This window comes from Fonsecaea pedrosoi, assembly GCF_000835455.1.
Source record: "Fonsecaea pedrosoi CBS 271.37 unplaced genomic scaffold supercont1.7, whole genome shotgun sequence".
Lineage (NCBI taxonomy): Eukaryota > Fungi > Ascomycota > Eurotiomycetes > Chaetothyriales > Herpotrichiellaceae > Fonsecaea > Fonsecaea pedrosoi.
Genome location: NW_013550609.1, coordinates 904,788 through 922,680, shown reverse-complemented (window position 1 = coordinate 922,680; position 17,893 = coordinate 904,788). Strand labels below are relative to the sequence as shown.

General features: G+C 51.9%; 6 protein-coding genes across 6 annotated transcripts; 1 reads left to right on the top strand and 5 right to left on the bottom strand.

Moving 5' to 3' along the window:
- Nucleotides 1–1,621: 1,621 nt before the first annotated feature.
- Nucleotides 1,622–4,520, bottom strand: Z517_10400 (uncharacterized protein; the record flags this gene model as incomplete). The annotated part of the gene is made up of 2 exons (XM_013424012.1): nt 1,622–4,315; nt 4,410–4,520. 2 exons carry the CDS (start codon nt 4,518–4,520, stop codon nt 1,622–1,624), a joined length of 2,805 nt encoding a protein of 934 aa, XP_013279466.1.
- A 701-nt stretch (nt 4,521–5,221) lies between these two features.
- Z517_10399 (fumarate hydratase, class II) lies at nt 5,222–6,737 on the bottom strand (the record flags this gene model as incomplete). Its single annotated transcript, XM_013424011.1, has 3 exons — nt 5,222–5,408; nt 5,465–6,488; nt 6,536–6,737. 3 exons carry the CDS (start codon nt 6,735–6,737, stop codon nt 5,222–5,224), a joined length of 1,413 nt encoding a protein of 470 aa, XP_013279465.1.
- Nucleotides 6,738–7,445: 708 nt separating this feature from the next.
- Z517_10398 (uncharacterized protein) lies at nt 7,446–8,654 on the bottom strand (the record flags this gene model as incomplete). The annotated part of the gene is made up of 2 exons (XM_013424010.1): nt 7,446–7,630; nt 7,688–8,654. 2 exons carry the CDS (start codon nt 8,652–8,654, stop codon nt 7,446–7,448), a joined length of 1,152 nt encoding a protein of 383 aa, XP_013279464.1.
- A 1,195-nt stretch (nt 8,655–9,849) lies between these two features.
- Nucleotides 9,850–10,245, bottom strand: Z517_10397 (uncharacterized protein; the record flags this gene model as incomplete). The annotated part of the gene is made up of 1 exon (XM_013424009.1): nt 9,850–10,245. The coding sequence occupies one exon, from the start codon at nt 10,243–10,245 to the stop codon at nt 9,850–9,852; it is 396 nt and encodes a 131-aa protein (XP_013279463.1).
- A 1,123-nt stretch (nt 10,246–11,368) lies between these two features.
- On the top strand, nt 11,369–12,207 carry Z517_10396 (uncharacterized protein; the record flags this gene model as incomplete). Its single annotated transcript, XM_013424008.1, has 3 exons — nt 11,369–11,453; nt 11,651–11,777; nt 11,892–12,207. The coding sequence occupies 3 exons, from the start codon at nt 11,369–11,371 to the stop codon at nt 12,205–12,207; spliced, it is 528 nt and encodes a 175-aa protein (XP_013279462.1).
- Nucleotides 12,208–15,040: 2,833 nt separating this feature from the next.
- Nucleotides 15,041–16,940, bottom strand: Z517_10395 (uncharacterized protein; the record flags this gene model as incomplete). The annotated part of the gene is made up of 3 exons (XM_013424007.1): nt 15,041–16,341; nt 16,403–16,697; nt 16,764–16,940. 3 exons carry the CDS (start codon nt 16,938–16,940, stop codon nt 15,041–15,043), a joined length of 1,773 nt encoding a protein of 590 aa, XP_013279461.1.
- Between the last annotated feature and the right edge of the window lie 953 nt (nt 16,941–17,893).

Below are 17,893 nucleotides of genomic sequence, written 5' to 3'. Positions count from 1 at the left end.
GCTTCTTGGCTGTTTGTTTTTTGTTAGATACAAGCTCTGTGCTCAGCTTTGATGGTTGCTCAACGAGGGTGGTTGATCGTCACTTTGGAGGATTCACATCAAAAAGGACAAGTCACAGATGGCCATTCAGTCGAAGGGTTCAGATAGGGCACACAGTTGTGTGTGTCGAAACAGGGTTCTGGATACCTCGGATGGTTTTGGTGATACATTTTGGCATGGCACCTTGGTGGAGGGGTGCAGAGTGTTGGAGTTGGGCTGGCAGCACTTTCAGGGTTGTGGTTGATGGTTGTGTGTTTTCTTGCGTGTATTGGTGTGTGTGTGTGTGTTCTGGTCACTTACGGTTGTGGTGTTTGTATGATCTTTGTGTGTGGTGTGGTATATGTTGTTGTGAGAGCATTTCTGATTTGCTGTATGCTGTGGTTGATGGAGGATGGAGGTGACATGGATCCGAACAAGACTTGGAAGGCCAGGCCAGGTCAGGTCAGGCTGGTATATGGGATGTGGGATATGCGATATGCGATATGCGATATGCGATATGCGTCATGAGACATGAGACATGAGGTGAGACATGCGACTTTGGTTGAGTGGAGGAGGAGTTTTTGAGAATGTTCACTTGTACTCGGTTGGTATGAGAACTCGGTATGAGAACTCGGTGTGTGCGCGTGCAGACAGGCAGAGAAGGAAGGAGTCGACAGATCGATTTGGCGGCAGCGAAGGGGGAGAGGGGGAGGGGGCGAGGAATCTACCACTTAATACTTACTGTACTTACGAAGAAGAAAGGATATGGAACCATGTATGATATATTGTGATATGTGATGTGTTGTATGTGATGTGTTGTGTATCTACAGCCACTGAATCAAACCACGTACCGCAGACTCCCTATAGACCTACCTACATGTACTTCTTCTACTCCTTTGGAAAAAAGACAGCGGGTACGTGTCTATCTATGTAAGCTCATATTGACTAGTTGACTGAGTGATTTGACTAACTACCTAGAAACCGAGCAGCCAGGGACTGACTGTATTGACTTGACTTGAATTGACTGCCAACGATACAGGACTGGACTCGAACTGAAATGAACTGAACTATACCGTACGGGAACTGGAACTCGAACTGAACCGACTGAATTGAGCTCAACTGACCGACCGTACGGAGCGTAGCAGGAAAGAATCAAAAATCCCTAGACGCAAAAGCAATTTGCAAAAGCAGTAAGACAAACCAAAAAAATCCGTCTTGAACAACCCATTCTGCCTGTCTGCATTTTGTTCCTCGCTCGATGTTGCTTTTGGCTGTCCTTCTGTCCTCGTTTTTTTTTGATCCTCTCTTCTTTTCCCCTCCATTGTATATGGCCAAAAAAAAAACATGGGAAAAGGAAGCGTAGCGCACCGCAGTATCAGAGACTGTTGCTCAATCGCTCGCTGGATAGCTCAACCAGCTCGCAAAGAACTTTGTGAAGAAAGGATCGCAGTCCAGACTCGTACACACTGTAAAAAGTATGCCACATGCCACTTGGCCTCTTTTCGCCCCCCCGGCAGTATTCGTCTTGCCGATCGATGCTGGCACCACTTCAAGGCTGGCTGTGTATGTATTTCCATTCTCCCAGACCGAAATGATGAAGCCCCTACCGTGCCATTTCCCCCTCTAACATGTCCGCATAGATCTCCAGCGCACTGCCAATCATGTCCACAATCGCCCAGCTCGTATTCCCCTTGAACGTCTTGCTCCATACCCTTACCACCGCCACGCTCAATTGCCGCATCTTCTGTGTGTCATCCAACAACTCCCTAGACTCATTCAGCACAGTATGGTCATTTGCATCTCCGTTCAATGGCACCGTCATCTCCGTTTCGTCGAGGAGAGACCGGACCCAGAGAAGAAGCTTTCTTTCGTGCTCAGTGACAGGGGCACCGCCTGTGCTCTTCAGGTTGGACAGAACATAGAGCCACTTGCTAAGGAGGAACGCGCATTCCAGACTGCACAACGAATGCTGAATGGACCAGAAGAAGGTTTGCGTGCGTGCAACAAAATCTATCCCCAGTCGCACAGGGATGGAAAGTGCATGAGCAGAGTGTAAGAGGGCGGGCGTCAGCCGAGGGTCACGGCGGAGGTCTGGCGTATTGAACAGAGATGTGGCAATCTGCACGGCATCGCGCGTCTCAAGATGGCGGAGTGGACCCATGTCGACATGTAGACGAATGTATGCAAGACCCAAAAGAGCGGTCGAGGTAAACGCAACTGGTCCGTTGGGATTCTGAGGATCGAGACTCGACTCGGGTGCCCGTTTCCACCCGGCTTTCCAGGACGAGAGCCCCATGTCGAGGACAGTAATGTCTTCCATGCGCAGACTTGACCCTGCTACGCCGGGCCAGGCTAGCGAAAGCTGTCGAGCAAAGAAAATCTGCTGAATGAGAGCGTGGACCAGGATGTAGTTGCCTAGTGGGGAAATAGGAGTTGCCGTGGCTTGGTTCTGTTTGTTGAACAGCCGAGAGAACGCGGTCTGGAAAGGCATCTGCGGTGCTGAGTTTGCTTGTCGCAATTTCTTCCACTGTTCCGCGCTGGTGGCTTTCCACTCGTTGGCAGGATCGGGCAAGTTGAGCTTGATTTCCGAGTTGAGGATGAGCGGAGGCACATTCCATGTGATTGAATGCAGATTAAAGAAGCAGTAGACGATGAGCTTGGTCCGCTTCTCGCCCTCGATTTTGATCCAGTCCTCCCAAGTCAGCTCCTCCGGCGACTGCATGATTTCCGGACTCGTCAGGCCGGCTTCTCGGACAAGCCGTGCTAGAATGCTCTGAAAGGCCAAAGCCTCACGCAGCAGCTCAGTATGCCTCTCCCATGTAGCAAAGGCAGTCAGCAGCAGGAGCGCTTGTATCGAGTCCATTTGCTCTTTGCTATCGGCAGGAAGTGCGTCTTCGGGAGAAATGTGTTGGAATGGACTGCTCGAATGGCTTTTGTTGGTGAAGCCTCCTCCTGGCGACTGAGCCATCGACCCTGTCCGAGGTCGGTTCCACAAGTGAGTCGTCGAGGACTCGTCACGCCGTCTGATTTGTTCCAACACGACGGCTTTTGCGGCATAGAATAGTTCGATCCCTCGGCTATTCTCAAATCGGTATTGGGCACCCACGGCGGCCAGGGCTAGAACAAGCTCCGGAGCACTACCTGCAACTTGGAGAGATGGCACGTGAATAAAGGGAAGGTGTTCGTGGAAGCCATTGACATAACCCGCCAGGTATCTCGAAAGCGAATGCCTTGAAGGAGGTATGAAGCCTTTGGGCATGACATTGTCGAATGCGGCAAGCTTGGAGGCAAATATGGATCGATCTGTATCTGAGACATCCCAGGTTGTCCTGACCACTTTGGCCTCGGCTTCTTCGACCGTACTTCGAGGAGGGTCTGGCCGAGTGAAGTCAGAATCTTTGGATTCTGGTTGAAGGGACGGAAGTCTTGATCCAAATCGTGAAAATGTACTCGTCTCTTCTTGAGGAACACCAAGCTTGCTATCGGTAGGATGCTCACCGTTCAATTGAGGCCTCGATATATTCAAGTGATCGCCTCTCAACTCGGTGGGGGAGTTGTACGCATCAACCTGATCATTGCCAAACATATTTGCATACCACTCGGACGAAAGGCCGACACTGTCGAGGAAGACGGTGAAGTCTTGCATGGGATCGCCGAGGTCGGGAGGTTCGAACATGGGCGTCGACTGCCCATATCCTTCGGTCAGCATTCTCGGCTGGTATTGCCCCTCGGTCACTGCCGGCATGATCTGTTGCAAGGGCTCGTTGAGCTGTTCTTGCGTGACTTGCGGCAAGCCGGACATGTAGTGATCCTGACCACTGGACGCGACATGGCTGGCCGCGTGAGAGAGAAGGTTCAAGTCGTAGCCCCAGGACGGATCGAGTGACGGCGCGTTGATCACAGACGACTGGTGCGCCGACATGCCATCGACCGAGTTGATGCCATTGGAGGGTTGCATGAGCTGCGGATCCAGCATGTCCATCATCCCTCTCCCATCGTGCGCACCTTGATGGGGGGAGAGCAAGGCCTGATTCTGCTGTGGCGCGATGTCCATGGGGTCGGAATGATTCGAAGCTCCATGCTGCGCCTGCACCCGGGCTGCGGCCTCCTTTGCCGCGTTGGCATTTTGAATGTGGTGTTTGTGTGACTTCCGCGTGGTATGCTGCTCTTCCTCGCCCGGGTGGACGAGCCTCTCGTGGCGCACCAGCAGGTCACTGCGTGCAAAGGTCTTGGAGCAAATATCGCAGACGAAGGGTTTCTCTTTGGTATGGGTGCGAATGTGTCGTTGAAGATGTTCCTGGTTCCAACAAATTTTCTCGTTAGTCGTCTTGTAGCTGGATAGCCGGTTGATCTCAATGCGAGCTGAAGTGCTGGAATTGAGCAGGACTTACTAGACGAGCAAAGAGTCGCTGACAGTGCGGGCACGGCAGCGTCTTGATCTTATTGCCCGACTGCTTTCTCTTGACTCTGCCGCCGCCGCCAACTGACTGTGTTGTGTCCATAGCTCCTTGAAGCCTCGTGTCTTTCTGGCTCTGATGCTAGGTGTGGAGATGGAGCCCCTCATGGAGAGAGAGGGGAAGATGAAGTCGGCCGGGAGACGACTTTGGTGGAAAGCGGAGAAGCGATTCGAGCTGCCAGCCACCGTGGGAAAGAAGTACGACCGCAAATGCCGAAGATGGGATAAGCGCGGCGATTTTCGAAACGGGTTTAGCTCATCACGGAGAAGTCCCATTAGCCGAAGACGTCTTGGCATTTGCCGGTGTTTACTCCGTCCTTTACCGACCATTCCGCACTCACGTGCTCCCTTCAGCCTTGCCGGATCTCTGCTCGCAAAGCCTCGTCGTCTACTCGGTAAAAGTACGTACGAAGGAGCCTTTATGGACAAGCTTTCTTGCCATGAACCTGCCAGGCCTTCTATAACTTTTTGGTCAATTAACGACGAAGCTGCAGATCGCCACCTCAACAAACAGCAGATATGGGTTGAGACGCAGCATTGGCAACAACAACCTTGTCGACGGCGGAAGATGAATCTATATCTGTAAAGTCTATCATAACTATGTCGATCTCTGGCAGAAATATCGTGAATTTTGTACAATACAATCAAACCAGGTCAACCTTGATGTGCATAGAATCCTAGACCGTTATCTGTACAAACATGAGTTCTTTACGACATCAATACAGTCAAAGTGATGACTAGGTCGCATCATTTCTTCTCCTTGGGTGCAAGCATGAGCTCTGGTCGGACGTATTTGTCAAAGTCCTCCTCGGAAAGAGCCTTCAGTTCCATCGCTGACTGTTTCAGGGTCAAGCCCTTCTTGTGCGCATTCTTCGCGACCTTGGAGGCCATGTCATAACCAATGACTGGGTTGAGGCAGGTCACGAGCATAAGACTAAAACAAAGTAAGTTAATAGACAAAACTAGATCTCCGGGAGCTGCGAGACATACCTTTCGTGGAGAAGTGTGCTAATCCTCTTTTCGTCCGCCTTCAGACCATCGACAAGATGCTCGACGAATCCGTTCATTGCATCGGACAGAATTCTGCTGCTGTGAAGAAGGTTTCGGATCAACAGAGGTTTGAAGACATTCAGTTCGAATTGACCGTTCATGCCGCCAATCGTTGCAGCGGTATGATTTCCCATCACCTGAGCAGCAACCATAGTCATAGCTTCGCACTGGGTAGGATTGACCTTTCCAGGCATAATACTGCTGCCAGGTTCGTTCTCTGGGAGAACCAGCTCTCCTAAACCACAACGAGGTCCCGAGCCAAGGTATCTGATATCCTGTGCAATCTTGAACAGACTGCAAGCAAGTGTGTTAAGTGTCCCGGATGCTTCAACGATGCTGTCGTGGGCGGCCAACACTTCGAACTTGTTGGGGGCAGTCACAAATTCTGTGCCAGTCATTTTGGTTACCTCTTCAGCAATCCCTTCCGCGAAGCCTTTAAACGTGTTGAGGCCAGTACCAACGGCGGTACCGCCCTGGGCCAATTGTCTTAGATGGGGGAGAGATGCTTGAATTCTCTCCAAATTTCGATCGAGCTGAGCCACGTACCCGCTGAACTCTTGGCCAAGTGTCAATGGTGTAGCGTCTTGCAAATGGGTCCTTCCAATCTTGATAATCTTATCAAATGCTTCCACCTTCTTCTGGAGTGCATCTCTGAGGTTCTTGAGAGCAGGGATGAGTCGCTCTTCAAAGTCAAGGACAGCGGCGATATGCATGACGGTGGGGAAGGAGTCGTTGGAGCTAGCAGACATATTGACATGGTCGTTGGGATGCACAGGCTTCTTGCTGCCCATTTGGCCCCCCAAGATCTCGATCGCCCGGTTCGAGATGACCTCGTTTGCGTTCATGTTGGACTGCGTGCCAGAGCCTGTCTGCCAGACGACGAGAGGGAAATGATCGACCAGCTTCAGGGAAGCCACTTCGGCGGCAGCTTGCTGGATCGCTTCTCCGATCTTGGGGTCTGTCCCTTGGTTAGCGGTGGTGTTTGGTAGAAGCTTTATCGGAAGTGTCTACCAAGGCCATATTTCATATTCACGGTGGCCGCAGCCCCTTTGAGGATACCAAACGCTCGAACAACACCTTCCGGCATTCGATCTTGAGGCTGATTGATCTTGAAATTGCCCAAAGATCTTTGCGTCTGCGCACCCCAGTACTTGTCTGAGGGGACCTCGATGGGTCCGAACGCATCCGTTTCGGTTCTCGTAGCTGCGGACATTCTTGCTGTGCTGCTGAACGCTCGGTAATGGTCGGGTGAAGCTCGAGGGGATATGGAAGTTGTCCTGCGTGACGTCTGCGAGAGGGAGGAGGAGAAGTTTCGCAGGGAAGCAGCTTTCAAGCAACTACTCCGCACAGCGACGCAGGGAAAGAGTTTGGTTACTGGTGCTGAAGGTTTCGCAGCAAGAGAAACCCGCCCCAGCATCTTTGCCGTTCTATCACAACGAGAGAGGTAAAGAGAGGATGGCCGCTTGATCTAGGACAAAGGGAATATCCGGTCTATGATGTCTTAAATAAGGAAAAAACTGCCATATAATCAAACCGCCTGCTCGACCTCGCGGAAGCAAATGTACAGAGCATTGGAAGAATAATTGGCTGGAAAATCGTCGGCGAGGCAATCATTGGCGGCGGTCGGAAATGTTCTGGCGGAAGCGTTCCTAAGCAAAAGCATCGGGAAATATCGCCATCGACCCATCGAGCATAGCTCTGGAAATTTCCACATCCTAATTCTCCCGATTCGTGAGGACGATCGAGATTGATCTGATTACCGTATACTAGTGTATCATCTCGCTGTCCTCTATGCAAATTCTCCCCAATTCAAGCAGACGCCCTGTTGCGCAGCCGCTGACAGTCAAGACCGGGTATCTCTATTGAAAAACAACACAAAAACACAATGCCCGCTCAGGTTCTACCAAAGCCTCTCGAGAGATCATGCGGTGCCCTCGACGGTTTTAACAGCTTGGCCGATCATGAAGTCCTTGGCCTTGGCCATCTTGACCAAGAAGCTGGGGAGCTTCCAGCCGAAAACAACACCTACGCCTCCTTGAGAACCAATAGGGACAAATTGCATGTCGCTGGTAATTTTCTTGTAGATTTTGTTGGTGCGCGGGCCACCTGTGGAATATCGTTAGCAGAAGCACAGCACGAGGGTAAAACTTAAGGACTACTCACCTTTGCCTTGAAGGTCCGTCTTGATGCTTTCCAAGAGGGCTGGTGCTGCGAACTTGACGTCCATGATGGAGCCATCTGCGTAGCTGGCGACGCTACCAATGCAATAGACGCCCGTGACTCCAGAAACATCTAGACGGAGAGTATGAGGGTCCGTCTTCACCTTCTGCGCATCGTCCAACCATTCCTGAGGGACAAATTTGCTGTTCGGCTTGTCACCAGTAGCCTCGATGTAGATATCGACAGTCTTGGTTTCTCCATTGCTCAACTTCAACACCTCTTTGCCACCTTCAGTGGTGTGCTCCACGACTCGAACGCTGTTGTTGATAACCTTGACTCCCATCTTCTCAAGCCGAGATTGAGCGTCATGGCCCATCTTCTTGTTGTGTAGTCTAGGAAGCAGGGAAGTGCTGCCAGACAAAAGTGTGATTTCCTTCTTCTTTCCGTACACTTCTCCAAACTCGCCTGCAGTCTCCACACCAGCAGCACCACCACCAGCGATCAAGATAGACTCTGCGTCGGGGAGCTTTTTGTGAATCTCGCTGATGGCGGTCTTCAGAGGTTCAGAGCCGTCTGTTACAGACCACAAGGGGCTTGCAAAGCTGGTACCGGAGGCAATGATGAGGGAATCGTAGTGGACGGCATTTGAGGTACTGGTGTGGACAGTCTGGCTCGAGGGATCAATCGAAGTGACGTGGGCTTTGATGAACTCGTACTGCTCTGCTGAGTAGGCCTTGAAGGCAGGGGCGATGGGGATGAGAGCCTTTTCCAGCGGCAGCGACTTGGGGTTTCCGAGGACTCGAGGAGCGCCAATCTTCCAGTAGAACTCGTCGTTGGGGGCGATCTGAACGACCTTGTAGGCACGTTTGTCGGCCGACGACAGTTGGGGTAGGATAGTCTTCAGCAGGTTATGGGCGATGGTGAGTCCAGCGAAGGACGCACCGATGATGACAATGGTGTGAGTAGACATTGTGTCGAGTGTCGGGTGAGGACTGTCAGTGAACTCGAGCGAGGGTTGATAAATCGAGATGGTGGCGACGGTGAGGACAGGTTGGAAGGCGGCTGATATAAATATAAATAATGGTAGTCGCCCACCCGGACAAGCGCAGGCGGACTATGTCTGATATGGTGGTGGAGTCAGGGGTTTGGGCAGAGGCTGAATGGTGCAATTGGATCCGGGCTGAATGCGAGATGAGATGTAAGACAATAGTTTAGGGACTTTGACGGCTGCCGAGAGGATGCCTCTGATCTTGTATATGTAGTCATAATGCCACCCAGCTGGACGAGTCGTACTCTAATGCAGAGTCAGCTTCTATCAGACTGACGCCCAGGGTCTTTTGCTTCCATCATCGGCTGACCGGTTGGGACAATTTCACCATTGACATTTTCACACACACCAAACATGCCACGCGTGCCTCGCAAGACGCGATTTTCAGGGCCCCAGCGGCTGATTGGCTACGGAGTCCCGCGCCCCATAAATGGTAAAGGCTTGATTTGGCCGTATCTTGGTGCTTGCCTCATTTGGGGCACGTGAAAGTCTCTCTCGGCCGACTGGGCATCAGAGAATGTCATCGCTTTCTGGGATTGGAAACCTTTTAGGGCTTTCGGTCGAGAACATATTCTGGTGACGGAACTCAAGTACCGTGCTGCAATTTCTTGTCGTGCGAGAATGATAGCGTTGGCGACGATTTAGCTGCCAAATCTCCACCAATCCGGTATGCTTGAACATACCATACCTAGGCACACTAGATACATAGATACATATGTACCTTGTACTGAGTACAGATTTCGATGCCGAATTTCACAATGACCAAATCGGGACCACCAAATGGTAAAGAAGGGCAAGGGGTTGATAGAGCAAAACCTCCACCAACCAGCCATACCACTTGTACTAACACTAGATATGTTTCTAACTGGGATAATTGTCACACTCTACGACAGGGGGGCAAAGGGAGTGACCAGCTATGTCGTGGAAATGAAGGTTGTGCAAATTAAAACGAAACATTGTTGACGCTTCTCAAAAACAGCTACCTGATTCAAGCATATACTCGTACAGATGGTTCACTTTGGGTATCAAACGCACATCCTCAGCCTCAAGACTCCAGGTTTCTCCCCTATACATTTCACCATTATCGTCCTTCCAGACACTCCTTCAAGAGACTCAGTTATGGGTGCGGAAACCAGCCAACGCTCCGGCGCAACGAACCAAACTTGTCCTTCTTGGCCACAGCCTCAGCAGCAGTCGCGGTGTCGACGCTCTCTCTTGGTTGCTCAACGGGAGCCGGGGTGGCGGATGTGCCTTCGGTCTCTGGGGTGGTGGTAGCAGCAGCCTCAGCTTCGGGAGCAGCTACCGAATTTTTTCGGGACTCTAGTCCTTCAGCGACGACGCTGTGGCGTCTGGTAGACTTGCTCTCCCGACGTCCGTCACGGGTAAAGTGCTTGCGATAAAATTCCGAGTGCTTAATGAGCCATGGTTCAAGCCAGGATTCAGCAGCGTAAGGACGGTTGCCTGTCCCGGCGGGTTGGTCCATAAGCACTTGTCCGTTGAATGTTTCGGCCATTGTGACTATTGAGATTCTTGTCTTGGGGAAGGAGGTTCGGGCGGTAGGAATTTGAATATGATTGGTGGATATGATTTGGTAGACTGCTTCTCCAAAGGCTTTTGATTGCTGTTCGAGTAAATATGTGCAAACGCTGGAATGCTGGAGAGGTCTTTGAGGCGAACAGCGCCTCTCTACTTATGCACTCATGCTGACGACCATTGAGCACGGAATCACATACTAGAAACATCGAAATGACGTCGATCCTCCTTTGATGTATAGTCAAATCGCTCACTTACTTCAGCCGCTGGAGGATTCTATTGCCGCGACACAAGGGACACAGAGTCCGGGGAAGCGTCAGCTTCCGAGAGAATGGACCAGTCAGGTCTTCACGAAGATCGACATATGAGGCTGAGTCGCAAGGCTGCTGTCGTAGTACCTGTTCATTTGCCCGTTTCATCGCGTGGTAGGTGGGCTGGAAGTTGGGAGCCTAAGCGCAGCGGAAGTGGTCGGAAGGGTATACTCTCCATCGAATTCCCAGCTTATGCCAGACATGGAGGGTGCAACGCAACACCTTTCGATGAGTTAAATCGCGCAGTTCCTCTGTTGCCCAATTTCCCTTTTTTTTTGGCTTGGCATTCTTTGCTCTTGTAGACTTCCTGTTCTACTGTCGTGGTAAAAGGTTCGGAGAGCTCCCTCCCAAGGTCGACTCAAGGGTCGGTACAACGCACCTCAATGACAGATGCAGTTTCAAGGGGAAGAGGTGGTGGTTTTCGTCAGCACTGATGGGGAACATAACTTAGGCAGCAGCATAAAAATTCGCGCACTGGTGGCATTGTTAGTCATAATTCCTTGATGAACTCAGACTGGATGGTGAGGCGAGGGGACGACGAGGGTCTCGTCTCAAGCGGCCGGGCATCAGAAATAATGCCTCTCTGACGTCATATCTTGTTCACCGCCTGGGTGCCGCCCTATCTCACGCTTTTCCTATTTTGGAATCTTTCAACTTTTTCACTCGCGTTGAGACCTTGGACTCTTCACTCCATCCTACACGCATCAGACCTACTAGGCATTTAGTTCCCCTGGCTTGTCGTAGATCAGGCCGAACCCCTGTAAGGCACCCTTCCTGCCTCGGTTTCTGCAAATGTCGGACAATGGCGCCACGCTCCGGGGAGATCAACCCCTACTTAGGACAACTGGTCTCGTGCTTGTCATGAATACACCAAAGGGTAGGTTCTCGATGAAAAACGATTGCGTGATTCCGCGCGTCGTGTAAGTAAACCACGAGTTTCCTTCCCCGGATTGACCCCAACAACCTGCTTTTCCATGCAGGGCAGGAAATCAGTGCACGTTGCCAGCCTTACCCCTATTGCTCAAGATGCCACCTCGAGTTGAGCCTGACCTATCTGTGTCTTGACATTTCTAGGTCGAGGCGTTTTCGCGACCCAGGACATCCCTCACGGCACCGTGGTAGAGGTCAGCCCAGTACTAATATTCACGGAGGATGAGGTTGAGAAACACACGAAGCACACATGCCTTCAGCACTACACCTAGTAAGCCTCAACCCTTTGGCCTCGTAGGGCTAGGTTTGTCGCCAACATACCGTCATCTGGATCTTCCTCCTATGATGCTATACCGTTATTCTTACTGTCCTTCTCCTGTCGCAGTTACTGGCCGTCTGAGTCCGGCCGCACCATGACCCAAGCGCTTGCGCTGGGACTTGGATCGATGTTCAACCACTCAACGCGGGATCAAAACGTCGGCTGGATGCGCAATACCGAGACCGATGTTATCGTCTACACTGCACTACGTGATATCAAGGCCGGAGAGGAACTGTGCATCTCATACGGCAGCGTGCGGCTCTGGTTCGAGGATGCTGATGCCAACGCCGACGCTGAGGAAATAGGAGTTGATGAGAATGACGTTGGAGGAGAGACACTGGCCGAACTGGAATTGAGCGGTTTGGGGAAGATGGACCTCTAGGCCTTGATCTAGTCATCGCCAACAAGGTGGGATGTTCAAGTCGCCTGAAAACTCTGCAAGAGTTACCCTGCCTTATAGAAGCGAAAGTGCATTCCCGAAATCCTGCATCATCAGGCGACCTCTCCAGACGAACAGGCCGACTGGCGACAACTTCCAATCAAAATTTGGATAAGCGGTTTGCAAAATCATGGACGACAGGTGGCCATCCACCTCTATCAAGGCGGTGGACAAAGACGGAACCCATCGCCACGTGATATAATAAGGCTTCCACCCTTCTCAGAAGTCAAAAACCTCGGTCCCTCAAAGGAGCTCAGCCTTGACTCAGATCTTTCGACTTGAACCTAACGTTATATTGGCATGTCCGGCGGGGTAACAGTCTCTCCGCGCCGTCCTTCAGCTGTACCGGCTTTACATATCAGCGCCGGGCGCCGGGTCTGATTATTATTAATCTTCAGATACCCTCGGAATACTGGGTCGGAACAACAACAAGCACTCTTCCCAGCACAACGCAGCAAACCACCTTCTCAGATCAAGATATCCATGCCGAGGAACTTTATCGGCATTACCTAACAGGCTGGATCGGGAGACTAATGCCTAATCTTCAACCGGGCGGGCTTCTCAATTGAATACATGATGAGTCGCACAGACCTTTTGCCTTTAGCAACTTCATTCCACCTGCTCCCCTATCGGGCCCTGACTAGGCAAGGTTATCCTATTACCTTTTCTCTTCTCTTCTCTCTATATTTTCTTTCTTCATTCAGCTTCCTACTTTGCAAAGCGGACCTATTATTCCCCAATCGTTTCCTTTCCTGCAGCTTTGTATGTCTCTTCTCTCTAAACCATCGACATCCGGTTCTTACACTCTTTCCCCTGGACATCGAGGAGGTCCACCATCGAGCTTGAGCTTGAGCCGAACAGCAATCTCGAAGAAAAGGGTGGACAAGAATGATTATCCCTTTCATTTTCTCCTGAGCACCCCCCGGAAACACCTCTGTCTACCCATAGCCTTGTCCCGAATTGACGCGACAAAGGACGAAGGGACCAGAACCGAGGCGTGTGAAGGATCATTTGGTTGTTCGTTATTTCTGCCGTTTTAGCTCCATCTACGCTGGGCCCTCAGTCATTTCTTTCCCGAGCCATCGGCCAAGTTACAAGCGAAGACCGATTTCAAATCCCCCTTTGCATGCTCGTTCATTCTCTCGCAGGGTTCTCAACTCAACTCTTGAGATCAAAGTTTTGATACACAAGCAGAGAGAAACGGAGATTTGGGGGGCAAAACTCTCAAACGACCAAGACACCCCGAGCCGGGTCTGAACAACAGCAGGAAAACCAGAATGACCGGGCCCTTTTATCAGCCCGTCATGTCCCGCTCGCGGATTTACTATCATCGACGAAGTATACGAATACGTCCTCCCGGATTCGCCTACCCCCTCCGCCCAAGTCCCATTTCGCCATCTACCCAACCGAGGACATGAGATCCATGTGCGTCTAGGTCTTCACTACCGATACTGACGGAACCAATCAATCAACCCGCCATGGCTTTGGAGCTTTTTTTGCTCGCAAGATGCACCCGCATCGGGAATCTGGCCAGCGTGCCACGCCCGGCAGGCAGCCAACCAACTAAGCGACACGACCGGATCCAGACCTACATGTGTATCTCGACCGCGTTTTGACGGGGAGAGAGAGCGAGTACCGACAACACTCATACAGGGTCCAGAGTCGAGTCTCGAGAGGAAACCCATGCTGTTTTGTAAACGTGGAGCCGTCCAGGTTTGTACAAGAGAGTAGTCATCAAACCACTCTCAATGCCAGTTGTCTTGCTCCGACCCAGATGAATTAACCCGAGTCCCCGAGGCACACACACCCCATATCAAAGGTGGATTCGAATACGTGGGGTGTATGTATATATGCGCATGCAGTACCTCGTACCTTGGGTATGTCTATACCGCTGGCCTATCTACCGCTCGAATACATCCTCAAAGCTACAGAACACAGGGTACACGGCACAGGCCAGAATGAATACCCATCACAACCATCATCACCGCCGCCACCTCCCTCCCCCTCTCACCTGGATCTCGCACGGGACCCCACCCCTTTGACATCCCTCCTCACCCCTTCCGATCTCTCCCACCCCGCCCATCAAATCCCACCGCCACCACCAAAAGCCGCCCTCGGGTACAAACAATTGACATGTACTTACCGACTCGCCGAGTTTCTTACCGCTGATGACCCCAGAAGAGGAAACCCCGAGGGGGAACCAGGAACACAAGCGGCTCGGCAGCGGCACCGCCCAGAAATTTTGCGGGGGAAACGACCCTCAAAAAGAGCCAAACAGATTCCGAGGACAAGGCTTCAGAAATGGAGTATGGGGGAGGAATACGAGCTTTTCGCTTGCTCTGGCCCTCTATTCCCCCTCTCTCCTCCTTGTCCTTGTCCTTGATACGGCTTGGGGATGATGCTCTAAGAAGACACAGGATGCAGGGCTCGGTCTAGACGTTGGTCCAAGCTTTTCTTGTGTCGTAAATATCCTCCGTGCTCCTTTTCGTCCAGTTTCCTCGTCCTCCTCCCCCCATTCTCCCCTCTTCCCAGCATTGTGGCTCATGGAAATACTGAACAAATACCCAGAAAATCGAATCAATATGGACGAGATTCTTATATTTTATGCCAGCCTATGTCTATCTACCATCGGTGTAATCTTTCGACGGACCAGACTAGAGTTTCCCCTCGGAGACGTGCCTGGTAATCGACCATTCTCCAAGATCCATTGCTGCAGCACTCTTAACAACAGATCTCCCGAGGACATTTCCCCTTCCTCGACAAAGCTTGCCGCAGCTCAGTGCATCACGACAGCGACGTGGTCGTCCATATACTTGTCGATATTCCCCAAAAAGACGCTGGCCAAGATGGCAATCGAGCCAAATGCAATACTCGTCAAGTACACGTACTTGTATGACTCGGCATAGGCAACCTGGCCCGCCACGACGACCATTTCGTAAGCGGTGTCGTTACCGGCGATTCCAGGAATTGTCTTGAGCAGAGGCAGGAGACTCGCTGCAGTATATTCGATGGCCTCGCCAATATATGTAACGTTCGTTATGCCGAGCTCAAGTGCCATGGTGCCACCAATATATTTTGTGGCGTTAGGGACGAACTTGTTGAGGAAGACATTGTAGTAGACGGTGTACCCAATACAGCCGCCAATCACACGGATTGACAAGGTAAGCGCGGCAACAGTGGCGATGATGTCGTCCGGGCAGATGATCGTGGTCATGATTGATGCAGGCACGACGATACCGCCGATACCGAGACCGGCCAGAACCAGAAGACCCCAGAGAGTATGCAGGTTATCTCGAGTAGCGACTGCAAGCGCGCCGCAACCGGCAGTCATGAGCACCGAGGAGATGATCATCAACTCGCGATTATGGCCCCGGAAGACGGAAAGGAGCCATAGCACGATGCAGGCGCCCGCGAGAATGCTGAAGCCAATGGGAATACCTCGAACGCCAACTCCGACCGGATCATGGCCATAGACGTTGAAGGCCTGGGTAGGCCAGAACATGATGACGGAGAAGAAGTTTGCTCCCGAGATAGCGGTGATGATCAGAGTGAGTGTGAGGATTCTGGCTTCCTGTTTCATCCGTGACGGGAACATTGGGAATTTCGCAAACTTGATCTCCCAGATGGGGAATGCGATGAGGAGGAAAAAGCCACCAATGATCAGAGGTGCCAGAACATGCGCAGAGTGCCATGGGTACTGGTAGCCGCCCCATTGCAGACCAGCCAGGAACAAGATCATACCCGTGATCGAGAGGAAACCACCGATGAAATCGATCTCGGAAATGACCTCCTTCTTAGAAAGACCCCGTGAGTTGGGCCGCGGCGGTGGAAAATAGAAGAACAAGGTGCCGACGAAGCCGACACATGCCCATAGTCCGCAGAGAAGGGTGCAGTATCTCCAGCCAGCGTATGCGGCAATCAACTGGCCCCAGAGGACGGATGGACAGAAAGGGATAATGGTGAAGACGAGGATGGAGACATATTTCCCTCGCTTCCGTGTTGGGGCGAGTTCGGACGTGACAGCAAGGGAGGTAAGTTCACAGATGCCGGCTCCGATCCCAGAGAAAGTCATGCCCACTAGGAAAGGAGAGCTGGTCAGACTCCTGGTATAAAGGTGAGGGGGACAACTGATGCTTACTGATAAACACCGCCATGCTGTGCGCTGTACCGCAGATAATCATGGCAATGACAAGCAACCCGGAGCCTCCCAATGCCACCCACCGTCTTCCAATGAGATCGGAAATCGACCCGACAAAGGGGCAGATAGCGGCCAAAGCCAGCAGGTAAGCCAGGACGAACCAGATCCAGCGGTCAACACCACCAATATCGGCATAAATATATGGTGGCACACCACCGAGGATGTATACCGGGATTTGGGAGCCAGTCCACAAGAAAGCCATAGCAACCAAGCTGAGGCCCCTGGAAATGGTCATCTAAAGGAGGGCCGATCAGTATCGACAGGGATGATCACCGCAAGACTGGCACGGGCTTGCACTCACCGGTGGTTCGTGGTCATGGTCTTCATCGTCACCATAGGTCCGCAGACCGTCTTTCTCATAGTAGCCAGGATGGCCTGGTACTCTCTCGTTGGTGTGGATTTGCTCGATATGGGAGGAAGGGTCCTTGTCGACAGGAGAAGGCACGGTGTCACTTGAGCTGTCTGCCTGAGCAGTCATGATGGGCAACGCAGACAGGCAGGTGAGTGGGTTGGTAAAGGGGGATTGTTCAGGGCGGATTCGACACTGGGACACACCAGACAGGGAGGTGAAGGGAAGCCAAAAATCAGACAACGAGATGGGGAAGAGAGGGATTGATGTAGTTCGCGAGCGAAAGATGGACTAGGACGATCAAGTCGGAACGTGCGTTCACACAACCGCGGCAGTCCTTGTATGCTTCTTCATGCGCTACTCCGACGACCTATTTCAACTTATCTCGAGAGGGTTGGGGATTGAGGGTCGGAGGACGGCTGGAGTGGGCGAGACTCGCACGGGAACCGCGGAGAGTGGGTGGCCAGAGCATGGAGGAGGGAGCCGAAGCATTGAGTCAGGTCAAAGTCCTGTCGACTAAAATCTGCTGGTGACTGGGGAGGCACTGGAAGTTACCAATCTCGATACTGGAAAGAGCAGTGGGGTGTGGAGGGCTCATGAAATGGATTGTCCTCCGCGTCTTGAAGTGGGCCAGTGGGAGGGTGGATCGATGCGAAAAGAGGCAGAAGTCGAAGTCATTCACTTGTCTCTGTGGCGGATACACGATGGGGCGCAGTTGTCGGGGTGGGGATTGGCAGTTGTACGACGAGGATGATGGTGGGTTGCCATGTACTCGGTAGGTCGCCTTGATTCGACTTGACTTTTGCTTTGTAACTCAACGGAGACGCCAAAGCCGGTGGTGATATGCACTCAGCGCATGGGCCATCCCTAGGGCGTGAAAAGACAAGGTTGGGTTTAGGCGGAAGAAGAAGGAAGAGGATGGTTAGTCACAAAGCGTTACTGCAGGACTAGCAGTAGCTTATGTGCTTTTTCAAGCAGGATGAATCAGACGCACCAGGAAAGGGAAAAGTAAGATCAAGAATCTGAGTGACTGAATTGAGACTGGGAATTGATAGAGAACTAGGGGTCAAGTAGTAGAATAG